The sequence below is a fragment of the Dromiciops gliroides genome, chromosome 5, assembly GCF_019393635.1.
Source record: "Dromiciops gliroides isolate mDroGli1 chromosome 5, mDroGli1.pri, whole genome shotgun sequence".
Classification (NCBI taxonomy): Eukaryota; Metazoa; Chordata; class Mammalia; order Microbiotheria; family Microbiotheriidae; genus Dromiciops; species Dromiciops gliroides.
The window spans coordinates 223,367,178-223,381,573 of NC_057865.1; the positions used below are offsets into that span (position 1 = coordinate 223,367,178).

Genomic DNA, 14,396 nt, shown 5'->3' on the forward strand with positions numbered 1-14,396 from the left:
AGAATGAAATGACTTACCCAGTTTCACATAGCAAGTAAATGTCTGAGGCCAGATTTGAACTCAGGAAAATGAGTCTTCCTGCCAATGTGCTACCTAGCCACTTAGAAACTAGACAAGAATCTTGTCCTGCCAAAGAAGCAGAAACTTCACGCTTGAAATTGAAATATGGGACAGTTTGATATGTAGCATATTTTACATATTTACATAGGTAAGGTTAACATTCTATATGTTATATCTCCCACATATCCTCCAAATCCAAAAGATTTAGGTTTAAAACCCATCCTACTGACTATGTGACCCTGAGTAAGTCACTTAACCATTAGGAAACTCCCTAAAACTTCTTTAACAAATCACAGATGGGTCGTCATAAGCTAATGCGAATAATGTATTAATAATAACTATTATTTCTATAGCACTTCAAATTTTGTAAAATGTTTTGCATGTATTATTTAATTTGATAGTCACAACAATCCTTTATGGCAGAAGCTATTAGTACCCTCATTTTACAAATGAGGAAACTGAGCATGAGAGAGTTTAAGCAATACCTCATTAGAAAATGTCTGCAGCAGGATTTGAACTTTGGTTTTCCTGACTCCAAGTCCAGGACCTCTTTATCACCTATCTGCCCATCAAAAAGTGGTACTGACCTTTTGTCATTAGGGCATGAGCTTTGGATTATTTATTTACATTTTTTTACTTTGTAGTATTAGATTTGCACTGATGCACCATTTACTCTTCTGAGGAAACATTTTGACATTGCAACTGGGTGGAATAAGGAGTAATGTCTCTGGAATAGGTTAACGTGGCCACAGAATTCACACAATTCATGGGTTTAGTCTTTTGGACACCACACATCAATGACTTGAATTCTTTAACAAAATGTAACTAAATAAGATTATCAAATTCAGAGTTCTTGAAGGAACCATTGAATCTAATCCCCTAATCTTGCAGATCAAGCTGAAGGCCAGCAATGGTTAGAGACTTGATTCTGTTCACACAGAACTAGGACCTGATGTTCTGTCCACTATACTGCCCTGTGTCTAAAGAGAGAGTCTTTAATTAGAAGTTATAGGGGTAGCTAGGTGGCATAGTGGATAAAGCACGGGCCCTGGATTCAGGAGGTCCTGAGTTCAAATCTGGCCATAGACACTTGACGCTTACTAGCTGTGTGACCCTGGGCAAGTCACTTAACCCTCATTGCCCTGCAAAAAACAAAAACAAAAAACAAAACAAGCAAACAAACAAAAAAACCCAGAAGTTATAAAACAGGCAAAGTGGCTCAGATATGATTTGTAATTCCCCCAGGAAGAACAAAAGCAAAAGCAATTTATTTTATTTCATTTAAATTATCACCCCTGATGAATCCTCTTATGTAGAATGGTCCCTATCATAATTCAAATAGCCAAAAGCTGTAAGGAACATTCTGTTTTTTTCAGGGCAATAAGGGTTGTAAGTGATTTGCCTGGGGTCACACAGCTAGTAAGTGTCAAGTGTCTGAGGCCAAATTTGAACTCAGGTCCTCCTGAATGCAGGGCTGGTGCTTTATCCACAGTACCTAGCTGCCCCTGTAAGGAATATTTTGAAGGGTATTCTGTGGCATTGGGGCCTCTTGGCTTTTCAGTTTGTCACCAAAGTACCATATAGGAGACCACAATATAAATTACAGAATGAAGAAAAAGGAGTCTGGTTTTTTTTGGGAGGGGTTGATATATTCTATGCTAGAAGAACATGAGTAATCAACAACGGACCATTCTTACTGGAAAACCAGCCTTGTAACCTTCTCTCTACTGCAGGAACTCTCAGAATTTGGGGAACAGCTCTGGCATTTTCAAACTCTTCACAACTTGGCTGCAACCTAACATACCATTTTCTTGTTGCTCTTCCCTAGATTTCATACATTTCCAACCAAAATGACCTTCTTGGTATAATTCATATGCAAGACCCTATCAATGTCATCCTCAACTCTTCATACCTCTTCACCTCAAACTTCCATTCATTTGCCAGATCTTGCCATTTCTATCTCCAAAACATGTCTTGTGTCCAAGTTCCCTTTCCCCTAATTCAGAACTTTCTCATCTTATGACTGGACTATTGCTATAGGTATTCCAACTTCATAGAAACTTCTTTGGCTTCTAAAGATTCTCACTACCTTGCCCCAGTTTATCTTTCCAGTCTTATTACTCTCCTTTTCAAACTCTATGGTCCAGCCAATCTGGTCTTTGCCCTTTTCCTTGCACATATCACTGCATCTCCCTTCTCTGTACCTTTGAGCTGAGTGTGTCCCATGCTTGGAATGTGCTCCTTCCTTATCTCCACTTCATAGACTCCCTTCCTTCTACCTCCACTTAAAAATTCTCTTCAAACACTTCCTTTTATGTGAATCTTTTCCGATTCCCTCTCTAATGGTGTTCCCTGTTGATGTTGCATTTATCTGCTCCAAAATTATTCTGTCTTTAACCAGTTGAAGATTATTTATTTGTTTTCTCCCCCAATACAACAATAAGATCATTAAGAGACAAATTTCCATTTTTGCTTTTGCATTTCCAACAGTACAGTGTCTGGTCCCTACTTTGTGCTTAATAAAGGCCTGATGATCGTCTGTCTCTCTGTCTTTGCATGTTATTCCCCATTCCCTTAATGCAGCTCCATCTTTATTTCTTCCTCTTACAATCCATTTTTTCCTTCAAAGCTCAGCTCAAGCACTGCTTTCCATGTGAGGCTGTGGGAGAAGAGGACAAAGATCCTACCAAATAAGCCTCAGACACTGACTTCATCTATTTTATTGTAAGTGAGAAAGCAGAAGGACACAGCTGTAGAAGCTAGTAGCCTTTTATGTCTCATTTTCACTGCTTAGTGGGAGCTAAAAGACTTTAGTTACCGAAGGTGGAGGATTCCATTGTCCTGGGAAGTTTCTCCCTGTCAGGTCCAACAGGAAGATTTCTTTGATCTAAGTGAGATCAGGTATACTCAAATGCTAACTGCTTTATCTCTCTCCTATATCTAAGAATATACATCTTTCTCTAAAAAGTATACTATTCTTTTAGTATAACCACTTATATTTTATGAATAACCACCTTTCTTTTCTTTGTTTCACACAGCATTGCTTTGAATAATGTTTAGTTTATGAATGCTGCCCTAAAAATCTATATACTAGGAGACTCATGTCATGTTTAGAGAAGATTGTCATGCACCTTGCTATTATGAAACCCTGACTTCAAGAACCCAGTTTGGTGAGTGATGAAACTCTTGAGTCTCTAAAACTTCTACTACTAAGTCTTTGATTATCTCCTCACTTTAATGAATTTTAACTTATTACTTATTTTCTATATGTCTTGTATTTATTTATATGCATTTGATTTTTTCTCCAATAGGATGTAAGTTCCCTGAAATTAAGGATAGAATCATTAAGGAAAGGTCTTTTGAGGATGCAGGACACATGACATATTTGTAGACAAGGAAAGATTAAAGATTTGTGAAAGAATGGGGATGATAGAAGGAAAAAATCTGTTGATGAAGGTGAGAAGAACTGGGATCTCTTGTGCATGTAGAGGGGTTTGCCTTGGGAAGAAGACACATAAGACAGGAATGAAAGATGATATAGTGACAGAAAACATTTGAGTGATGTAAGATGAGGACAAGGGGGAAAGAATGAGTTCTAAGTGAAATGTCTAATTTTTCACAGAAAAGGAGGCATGTTTCTCAGCTAATAGGGTGATGGAAGCTATAGTAGGTATGGCATATTTGAGGAGCATCGAAAAGCTTTGGAATAGCATCTTTGGTGAGTGAGATTGTCAATTGGCGAGGTGTGAAAGGATTGCCTTAGTACAGTGAAGGCCTGGTTGATGTTATATAAAATGAATTTGTTGTGGACCCAGTGAGAGTTTCATGATTTTTTCTATCTTCATTTAACAACAAAGGAATAAGAACAAAGTCATCAGATGGTGGAGTAATTCAAATTTGAGGGCATAATAAACAATATGATAAAGTTGAGGGCATTATATGTACTCTGATAAAATGATGAGTGGCTCTAGTGTGATAAAGAACTTATAGAGAAGAGCTTCGTGTAGAGTTGATCAGGTTCAACCAGGACTCAACATGAGGAAGAGAGGAAAGTTTGTTTAACCAGTGCAAGTATGATGACCTAGGAAATAATTGAGGGCTTAGGGTTTTGAGGGCATGGTTGGGCGAGAGAACAAGTTATTAGGTATTGCAAGGCAGAGGGCGAGGTGGAATGACAACAGATCATAATCAAGCAAGGAGTTTCACAGTTCATGAAAATGGAACACTTGTAGGAGGTAGAGCTGAAGAAGGCTGGACAGTGTTGGGAGGGACCATGATGGACTAGCTGGTCCAAGAAAGACACTAGGAAGCTCCTCTCCTTCCCTAGCAGGTGCTTTCCTTCTTAACAAAGCATTGGCATCATAGTGAGTTGAATAAAACCACAACTCACATTTACCTGGTGCTGCAAGATTTTACAAAATATTTCCCTCTCATTTAAGATAGGAGTGAAGGGAAAGAAAGTGGCCAAAAAAATTTAAAACGTTGAGTGACATGAAATGAGGAAGAGTGGAGAAGAAGGGATTCTCAGTGAAGAATATCAATATATTGACCTTTGGCATATATAACATAAGGATTATGATTCCCATTTATAGATGAAGAAATTGAGGCCAGTCTATCAATCAATCAACAAATATTAATCAAGTATCTTCTATTTTTCAAGTTTTATACGAAACACGGGGTATACAAAGACTAATAGGAAACAATTGCTGCACTCAAGTAGCTTATATTCAAATGGGCAAGGCATATACAGATGATATATGTATATAATATGTAATTTTATTACATGTAACAATATATTATATTATATATAATTATACAATTTCATGACTATACTAACTATATATACATATTTATGTATGGATGTGTACACACATATAAATGTATATGTATGTATATGTGTAAGTGTATGTTTATGTCTATGTATAACAAAGTAGATACAAGGTAACCCTAAATGGGAAGGGACTAGCATCTTGGGAACTAGAAAGGGCCTCCTGCAGAAGATGGCAATTGAGCTGAGTCATGAAGGAAACCTGGAATTCCTAGAGACAGAGGAAAGCAGAGAGAGCATTCCAAGTAGTATAATAGCATGGAGATAGAAGATGGACTGTTATGTGTAAAGAACAGCAAGTATGGCTAGACCAAAAGGTTTGCAGAATGGAGTAATGTATAAGATTGTTTTTTATCCTTCATTCTTGAAGAGGACCATGACATTGGGAGGTAATGTCATGATTTGCAGCGAATTGAAAATTCAGCAGGGTTGTTCAACCAGCCTCACTCTTTCCTCCAGAGCCATCTGGGTTCAGTGGCAAGATATACATCAGGATGACCGGAGATGGCCCCAGATGTTTAAGGCAATTGGGATTAAGTGATTTGCCCAAGGCTACACAGCTAGTAAATTTCTGAGGTGAGATTGGAATTTAGGTTGTCCTAACTTCAGAGCCAGTACTCTATCCACTCTGCCATCTAGCTGCCCAATGCATAAAAAAAATTAGAGATCCTGGAAGGTTGTAGAGAGCTTCAAATGCCAAATCAGGGTTTGTATTTAATCCTAGAAGTAATAAGGAATCCTTGGAATTTACTGATCAGGGTAAGGATGTGCTCATACCTGAGCTTTAGGAAAATCACTTTGGTGTCTGGTACAATATAGAGATTGTATTAGAGTGGAGAGAGACTTTAAATGGGGGATAAATTAGGGAGGTATTAGACCTAGTAGGTGATGAAGGCCTGGACTGATTGCTATATTGCTAGATAAGTAAATGGGATTGAGGATTTGTGTAGAGAAGGGTTGGTCTTGGCAAGGAGAAGATCATCCTTTTCATCAGAGACTAGAATAAAAGAAAATACTGTGGGACATGATACCAAGGGATTGTGAAATGAGGAGGAGGAGAGGGAGATCACAGGTAATGACTTCAATTTTCCTCATAAAATATGAGACAAGGTCCTCAGATGAGTGGGTAGTAGTGGCAGGAATATGGGGAGGGGGATAGAGAACCAGATAGGGAACAGTGAAAGGACTACTTTGCTACAGTGAAGATCAGATTATGGAAATTTATAATGGCTACAGTATGGTTAAGTAACTTTCTGCAATTATGCTCAGTAACACTTAAGTGAAAGGTGTGTGTGTGTGTGTGTGTGTGTGTGTGTGTAGTGATCCATGGCTGAAGTTTGGTAAAGCTTGAGCAGCAATTGAACAAAGGCACAAAGGTCACATAGCCCAGGCCTTTCTGATACTTAGTCCAGCATTTATTGCATTATACCATGCTAGTCTACCCCTGCTACTATCAATGATGCTTCCTAAGATTTTGGGAGTTCTGAGAGTGGTATAGGACCAGAGGTAGCAGGTACTATGGATCGAATGATTTTGTTGCTGGTTATCTATATTAGTAAACTGTTATTGATATTAATTGTGTGTAAAATAAATTTATGGACAGATTAGATGTGACTAAAAGAGTTTTGTCGGGTAAAATGAAATAAAAATAGGAAGGATTTTCTATCCCATTAATAAGCCTATCATCTCATAACTGTTGAAGAACACTTTGGGTATTTAGGCATAGGCTCTGTTTTTTGAAGTAGAAAAATCTTGCATATATTTTGATTGTAAAGTAAGCACATAGACCAATTTTTTCCTTGCATGGAATCACAAAGCTATACTTTACAACAAAATTAATTTAATAAAATTAAATAAATAAATAAATAAATGAAATTATTAATTAATTAATTAACTTTTTGTGAGGCAATTGGGGTTAAGTGACTTGCCCAGGGTCACACAGCTAGTACATGTCAAGTGTTTGAGGCCATATTTGAACTCAGGTCCTCCTGAATCCAGGGCCGGTGTTCTATCCACTGAACCACCTAGTTGCCCCCTGTGCCACCTAGCTGCCCCAACAAAATTTATTGATCCAATGGTGATCAAAGTTAAATAATTGATAACTTAAAAAACACCTTTCCTGGGACACATTCAAAAAGAATATGATGGTTAGTTGGAATTCTTTAAACTTTATGGGATTCGCCACCATTTTTGCATGATAGAAGAAAATCTTGGGTTTTGGATTTAAAGGAGATTGTTACATTTAGAAGATGGGTCTACAGAAAACCTTGGTAAATAAAGTGCCATAACTATGAATATGCTACATTAATAAAATCATTTATTGTTTTTAAAAATTTTTCTGTTTTTTGTTTTTTTGCAGGGCAATGAGGGTTAAGTGACTTGCCCAGGGTCACACAGCTAGTAAGTGTTAAGTGTCTGAGGCCAGATTTGAACTCAGGTCCTCCTGAATCCAGGGCTGGTGCTCAAAATAATTTATTGGAATCAAAAAGATAATCCAAACTTTTCCCATTTTTGAAGAAAAAGATTACAGAACAATTTCATACAAATTAATACCTTTGTGATAGAAAGAATAAGGGAGAAATACCCAGCAACCAGCACTTGGCATTTTCCCCTTAAACTATATCAGGTATCCTATATCTGAACAAGTAATTTCCTTTCTCTATGATCTTTGTAATATGCAAGAACAGTAAGGACAGGATGATTCATTTGTTAGAAGATTGGATATAAAGTCAGACAATTTGACTCTGCTACATGGTACCTGCTATGTGACCTTGGGTAAGTCACTGTTTTTAGACTACATGATCTCTAAAATCCCTTCCAGCTCTGGGTGCTATGAGCATTTTTGCTCATTTTAATAGACTAGTATCATTAATGCATCTTGCACATCTAGGGAAATTCTAATTGAATGTTATGATGATTTTCTGTCTAACCAGATTTCTTTTTCTTATTTTTGCAAGAATTAAGTTTCTGACAACGGAGAATGACAGTTCACCAGTGAAAGTGGAAAAACCCATTCTGTGGTCATCATATTTGCAGTTTTCCTAATCATTCATTATTCTTGGACCAAACCTTTTCCAAACAGTTCTACCATTTTCTCAAAATTGTAGCATAGTGTGGCTGTGAACAGGAGCTGAAATGAGTCTCTTTTTCCCCCCTTCTGTTCATATGTTAAGCACCAAGAAGGAAAGAAAGACATTTATTAAGTGTCTGCTATGTGCCAGACATTGTGTTAAGAATTGTGCAGATATATCATTTGATCCTTTTAACAACCTTGGAGAGTAGGTACCATTGTTATTCTCATTTTATAGTGGGAGAAATTGAGGCAGACAGAGATTCCTAGGTCTACAAAAATAGTAAATGTCTAAGATTGAATTTGCATTTAGGTCTTCTTTATTCCCAGTCCTCTATCCATTGTGCCTCCTATCTGCCACTAAGAGGCATGAGAAACAAATGTGAACTCTGGTCATCTAGGTGAGATAGGACTGAGAAATGATTTGTGAGAATCAGACCAGAGTCACTGAGTTTTTACTTCTGGGATTCACCAACAACCCTGAAATGCAAGTTTGCCTCTTTATTCTGTTTCTGATCATCTATACAGTCACCTTGGTGGGCAACTTCCTCATTATCACAGTGACTAGTGTGGACCCTTCTCTTCAAACCCCCATGTACTTTTTCCTCCGTAACCTATCACTCTTAGAAGTCTGCTTCACTTTGGTTATGGTGCCCAAGATGCTGGTGGACTTGATATCTACAAAGAAAAGCATCTCTTTCATAGGCTGTGGTATACAGATGTATTTCTTCTTCTTCTTTGGCAGCTCTGAGTGCTTTCTCCTCTCCATGATGGCATATGACCGCTACGTGGCCATCTGTAACCCTCTCCGGTACACCCTCATCATGAACCAAAGCCTGTGCAACTTAATGGCAATAAGCTCTTGGCTGTCTGGTGTCCCTGTCTCTATGCTACAAACAGCTTGGATGATGGCCCTTCCTTTCTGTGGACAAAATGCTGTGGACCATTTCTTTTGCGATGGGCCACCTGTTTTGAAGCTAGTCTCTCAAGACACAACTATGTATGAGATGCAGGCACTGGCCTCTACCCTCCTCTTCATCATGTTCCCCTTCTCTCTTATCTTGGTTTCTTACACCCACATTATCACAACCATCCTGAAAATGCCCTCTGCCACTGGCCGCCAGAAGGCCTTCTCTACTTGTTCTTCCCATTTAATTGTGGTATCCCTGTTCTACGGGACTGCAAGCCTAACTTATCTGAGACCAAAGTCTGCCCAATCCCCTGAGAGTAAGAAGATGGTGTCACTGTCCTACACAGTCATCACTCCAATGTTAAATCCGATCATCTATAGCCTGAGAAACAATGACGTGAAAGGAGCTGTCAGGAGGACATTCTCTCGAGAGGTGCTGCAGAAACTGGAGGTGTTTTGACACAAACATAAAAATGAATGACAGATTCCTAATGCAAAATCATGTCTATTATAACAAGAAATAAACTAAACTTTCAGAGAGAACAAGAAGTTAATTCTAAGCCCAGCTACATTTTGTTTCACTATCTGGGACTTTGGGCGAGTGTCTTAACTTTCCTTTACTCAATAACACCCTCTCAAAATGTCATGCCCCAGAATGCTGTGACAAGGTTTATACTTAAAGCCTTTCTGGATTGGTAAGACTTATGGAATTTGCCTTCTCTGACTTCCCACTCATCTATGTGGTGGCAAAGAAACAATGATAACAGCAAAACATAACAAAAGCTTCTTTTTTTTTTAACACAGAAGTTTTCAGTCAGATATTTTCTCACTGATGATTATTTGGTGCTCCTGCCTTCCTGGATATTATAGAATGTTATCTAAGCAACCCAAATCTGAAGAAGTATTTTAGTATTTGCTTAAAAAGAAGTTCTATGGGTACCAGCTAGGTGGTACAGTGGATAGAGCACTGGCCCTGGAGTCAGGAGGACCTGAGTTCAAATATCATCTCAGATACTAGCAGTGTGACCCCGAACAAGTCACTTAACCCCAGTTACCTCACGGTTCTGTGAGGTTGTTTTCAGCATGAGATAAATAAGATTGCACTGAATAGTATCTTAAGGTGGGCACTCTAAGGGTGAACCTATGAGCTTGGAGTTGTTACCACTTCTACAATTTCTCTGCCATATTTGTTCTTAAATAGAGTCTTAGGCAGTATCACTTGAAACAGACATTAATAATAATTTCCACAATTTTCCTTCAGAGTAGTAAACTCACTATGCAAACAAGGTTGATGAGACTAGAGGGTCAAATCTGTTCATTACCTTCTACTATATGTTAATTTGTTACCATACATTAGGCTTTAAAAAAGAGAAAATAGTCAAAATCTTTGAATTATTTAAATATAAGAGAACATGGAATAAAATAGATTAAAAATAGTAACAAAATGTGCAGTACATATAATAAAAGTTGTGGCGTCATCAAAAAGGGGAAAGATCAATATTGAATGGAATGGATGGAAAATGTTACAATTTAGAAAATGGGCCTGACATAAGCTGTGAAGGATTAGGGGATAAAAAATCCCTCTTTCTGTCTCTTCCCTTCCCTCTTTGCTTCCTTTCCTCTTTCTGTCTCCCCCTTCCATTTTATTGATGTCTTTTTAACTTTATATTATGGTCATTTCTGGGGAGGAAAAAACTCCTGACAACTCCAAATTCAATCTAAGACAAACAATTAAGTAAAATAATTGTTTATAGGACCTATTTTAATATATATGTATATATATTTTAACATTCTTTTCTTTTTTAAATTTTAAGTTCTATGTTTTCTCACTCCCACACCTTCCCACACCCCCTGAGAGACAAGCAATATTATATCAATTATACCTGTGAAATCATACAAAATATATTTCCTATTTGACCCATTTCAAAAAAAAGCAAGAAAAACAAAGTTACAAAATTATACTTCTTTTTGCTCCAGAATTAATCAATTCTCTCTCTAGAGGTAGATGGTATTTTTTTATCTCAGTCCTTTGTGTGAGAATCAGAGTGCCACCCCCTGCTGAGAAAGACATTGTGAGAACCAGGGCAGCGCCCCCCCTGAAAAGAAAGCATGTGACTAGCATCTGGAAGCTGTCTGGCTTCTGGAAGTCACATCTATTGATAGACCGCCTGTAAGTCATGTCAATCAATGCTACCAATCAATTAGCTTGGAGGTGTGTGGGGGGAACTTCCCTCTTCTGGTCCTGCAGTAAACTTCCACTGGAATGCATGGAGGATTGGCTTTTTCGTTTGGGGACGGGTTGTGGCAGAAGAAGCAGGCAGGTTAGACAGATCTCCTAACTTTCACAACTTCACACGTTCTCTTTAGAAGCATGGATTGCTAGGTGAAGGTGGCTTTCTCTCTCCCTCTCTCTCTCTCTCTCTCTCTCTTTCACTCTCACTCTCTCAGCTAGCCCCTAATATACTTTAATAAATGCTTAAAAGCCTAAATTGTACCAAATTTATCAGTTAACTTAGTTAGTTCTATCCCCCCCACACACATACACACTGCGGGGGGGGGGGCAGAAAAGGCAACCACACATTAGATTTTAAACATCACATTTGGAAGTATCTTGAATCATTGTACTGATCAGAGTAGCCAAGTCTTTCACAGCTGATCATCATTACCACATTGCTGTAACTATGTACCTAGTTCTTCTCACTTCACTTTGCATCACTTCGTATATGTCATGTCATGTTTTTCTAAAACCACCCCCTCATCATTTCCTACAGAATAATCATATGACACAAATTGTTCAGTCATTCCACAATTGATGAAGGATTAATTTCCAATTTTTGCTACTAAAAAGAGCTGCTATAAATGTTTTTTGTACATATGGATAGTTTCCCTTTTTCTTTGATCTTTCTGTGGTATAGACCTAGTGGTAGTATTACTGGGTCAAATGGGTATGCACAGTTTTATATCTCATTGGGCCTAGTGCTAAATTGTTCTCCAGAATGGTTGGATCAATTCACAATTCCACCAACAGTTCATCAGTGGACCTGTTTTTCCCTCATCCCTTCCAGCATTAGTCATTTCTGATAGGTGTGAGGTGGAACCCTAGAATTATTTTAACTTGCATTTGCCTAATCAATAGTGATTTAGTGCATTTTTCATATGATTACAGAGAGCTTTGGTTTCTTCTTCTGAGAATTACCTGTTTATATCCTTTGTCTATTTATCATTTGTGGAATGGTTCTTTTTTTTTCCCAATAAATTTGAGTCAGTTTTATACTTTGTATATATTTAAGAAATGAGGCCTTTATCAGAGAAACTTGCCCTTAATTTTTTTTTGATATCACTTCATTTTCTATGGCACCATTTAGCAATGCCAAATTATCTCTTTTAATTAGGTTTATTTTGCTTTGCTTTGCTTGAGATGTTTGCTATTCCTGTCTTTTTTTAGTTTAGCTTTAGTTTTCAGTTTAGTTTAGATTCTGCTCCAGCCCTTCATTTTAATTCTGTAAGTTTTTCTGCTTCAGTTGTATCTTTTGTAAACAATATATTGTTGAATTCTGGTTTCTAACCCATTCAGCTATTCACTTCAGTTTTATGGATAAACTCACCCCAGTCACTTTTTTATTAATGGGGTCACTGTTTTCCTCTATATCCCATTTTCTTCTGTTTCTTTATCTATCTCAATCTTCCTCAAGTCCATTTTGCTTCTAATTATGAACTCCCTTAATCAATCCTCTATTTTATCATGCCCTTCCTTTTCTTTTATCCCTTTACCCTACCAATTTTAACTCTGCTACTCCTTTCTCTTTTTTTTTTAACTCTTCAATGAATATTTGCTGGGTTTGTGTCCAATTAGCATTTTTCTTTGAAGCTTTGTTTGTATTTGTGTACATTATCTGTTCTTTCCAAATTTCATTGGCTTAAAACAAACAAAAAAACCCCATCCTACTTAGAATTTGTTCTTCTTTTATTGACCATTACATTTACATTGTTGCAGATATTGTTCTTTTGTTTCTTCTTATAAACTTAGATCTAGTCATCAAGTCCAACCCCTCTCATTTTACAGATAACAAAACTGAGACCCAGAAAGATAGTCACTTTCCAGAAGTCACAAAGGCAATATTTTGTAAAGCTAGAAATCAAACACAAGTCTTCTCACTCCAAATCTCAGGCTGCTTTCATTGTAGCAGCAATTTTTTACTACATCAGTTCATAAACATTCCTTTTTCTCTGAATTCCTTATATTTATCATTATATCCAATTATTGTCTCTCTCTCTGCTTTGCTCTGTCTCTCTGAATATTTATGCATATACACACACATATATGACATTTATTTGTCCCTTTGACTTCTTGGGATATATGTTTGGTATAGGAATTGCTGGATAATAGGGTAATAGGCAGTTTAGTCACTTTTTTTTGGCTTAATTCCAAATGTATTGGTTTGCTTGTCTTGCCATAGCCTTTCCAACATTGACTGTTCCATTTTTCTTCATCTTTTTAAATGTATAGGGTATATGATAAAACCCAAGGGTGCTATTGATTTGCCTTTATCTCAGTCTAAGTAATTTGCATAATTTTTAATGGTCACTTATAGTTTGCAATTTTTGTTTTTAAAACTGTTAATATCGGAGCAGCTAGGTGGTGCAGTGGATAAAGCACCAGCCCTGGATTCAGGATGACCTGAGTTCAAATCCAGCCTCAGACACTTGATACTTACGAGCTGTGTGACCCTGGGCAAGTCACTTAAAACTCATTGCCCCTGAAAAAAAACAAACTGTTAATATCCTTGAACCCCTTATCTATCTTAGAATCAGATTTTGGTATTATTATGTATTTGTGTCAATTTCTTTCATACCTTAGATAGAAAACTTTTATCAGTGATATTTTTATGAATATTTTTATCCCTATATCATTTATTTTCTGAATCCATCTTTAGTTTATTCGATTAAAGGTTTAAAAAAATATATAATCAAAATAACTTATATTGTCTTTATTATTACCTCAATCACTTGTTTAAGAATCCTTATCTTCCAGCTCTGGACATAGTTGTGAAATATACTATGTCTCATCCTCTTCCCATTTTTGGATGAGTTTTTATACTCAGCCTATATATTCATTTTGAGTTTATTGTGCTGTTTGGTATAAAATCTTTGTCTACATCAAATTTATGCTAAATTGGTTTTTAGTTTTTTCAGAAGGTCTTATTTTAAATGCAGTCCTTTCCCCAGAAAATTTATGTTCTTAGGTTTATCAAAGATTAGGATATTGTTTTCAATTTCTTTTTTTTCTTATCCAACATGTTATATTGATCTATTTTAACTGGTACCAAATGGGAGCACTTTATAATATAATCAGAAAATGTTATGTCAGATAGTGCTCTGTTCTCTTCCTTCATACTTTATAAAAAACATAATTTCTCTCGAAATTGTGAATCTTTAGATTATGCAAATAAATGTCATTATTGTTTTCTTTCATTATATTATATTCATCTCACAGATAATTTGTGATAAATTAAATCCATTTGCTTATG

At 36.8% G+C, this 14,396-nt stretch overlaps 1 protein-coding gene across 1 annotated transcript; it reads left to right on the forward strand.

The window, feature by feature from the left end:
• Positions 1-8,377: 8,377 nt before the first annotated feature.
• Positions 8,378-9,328, forward strand: LOC122729963 (olfactory receptor 10A7). Its single transcript, XM_043969124.1, has one exon. It carries the CDS (start codon positions 8,378-8,380, stop codon positions 9,326-9,328), a length of 951 nt encoding a protein of 316 aa, XP_043825059.1.
• The last annotated feature ends 5,068 nt before the right edge of the window (positions 9,329-14,396 follow it).

Coding starts and splice junctions, on each gene's coding strand:
- LOC122729963 (XM_043969124.1), top strand. CDS start 8,378: ATGATTTGTGAGAATCAGACCAGAGTCACTGAGTTTTTACTTCTGGGA.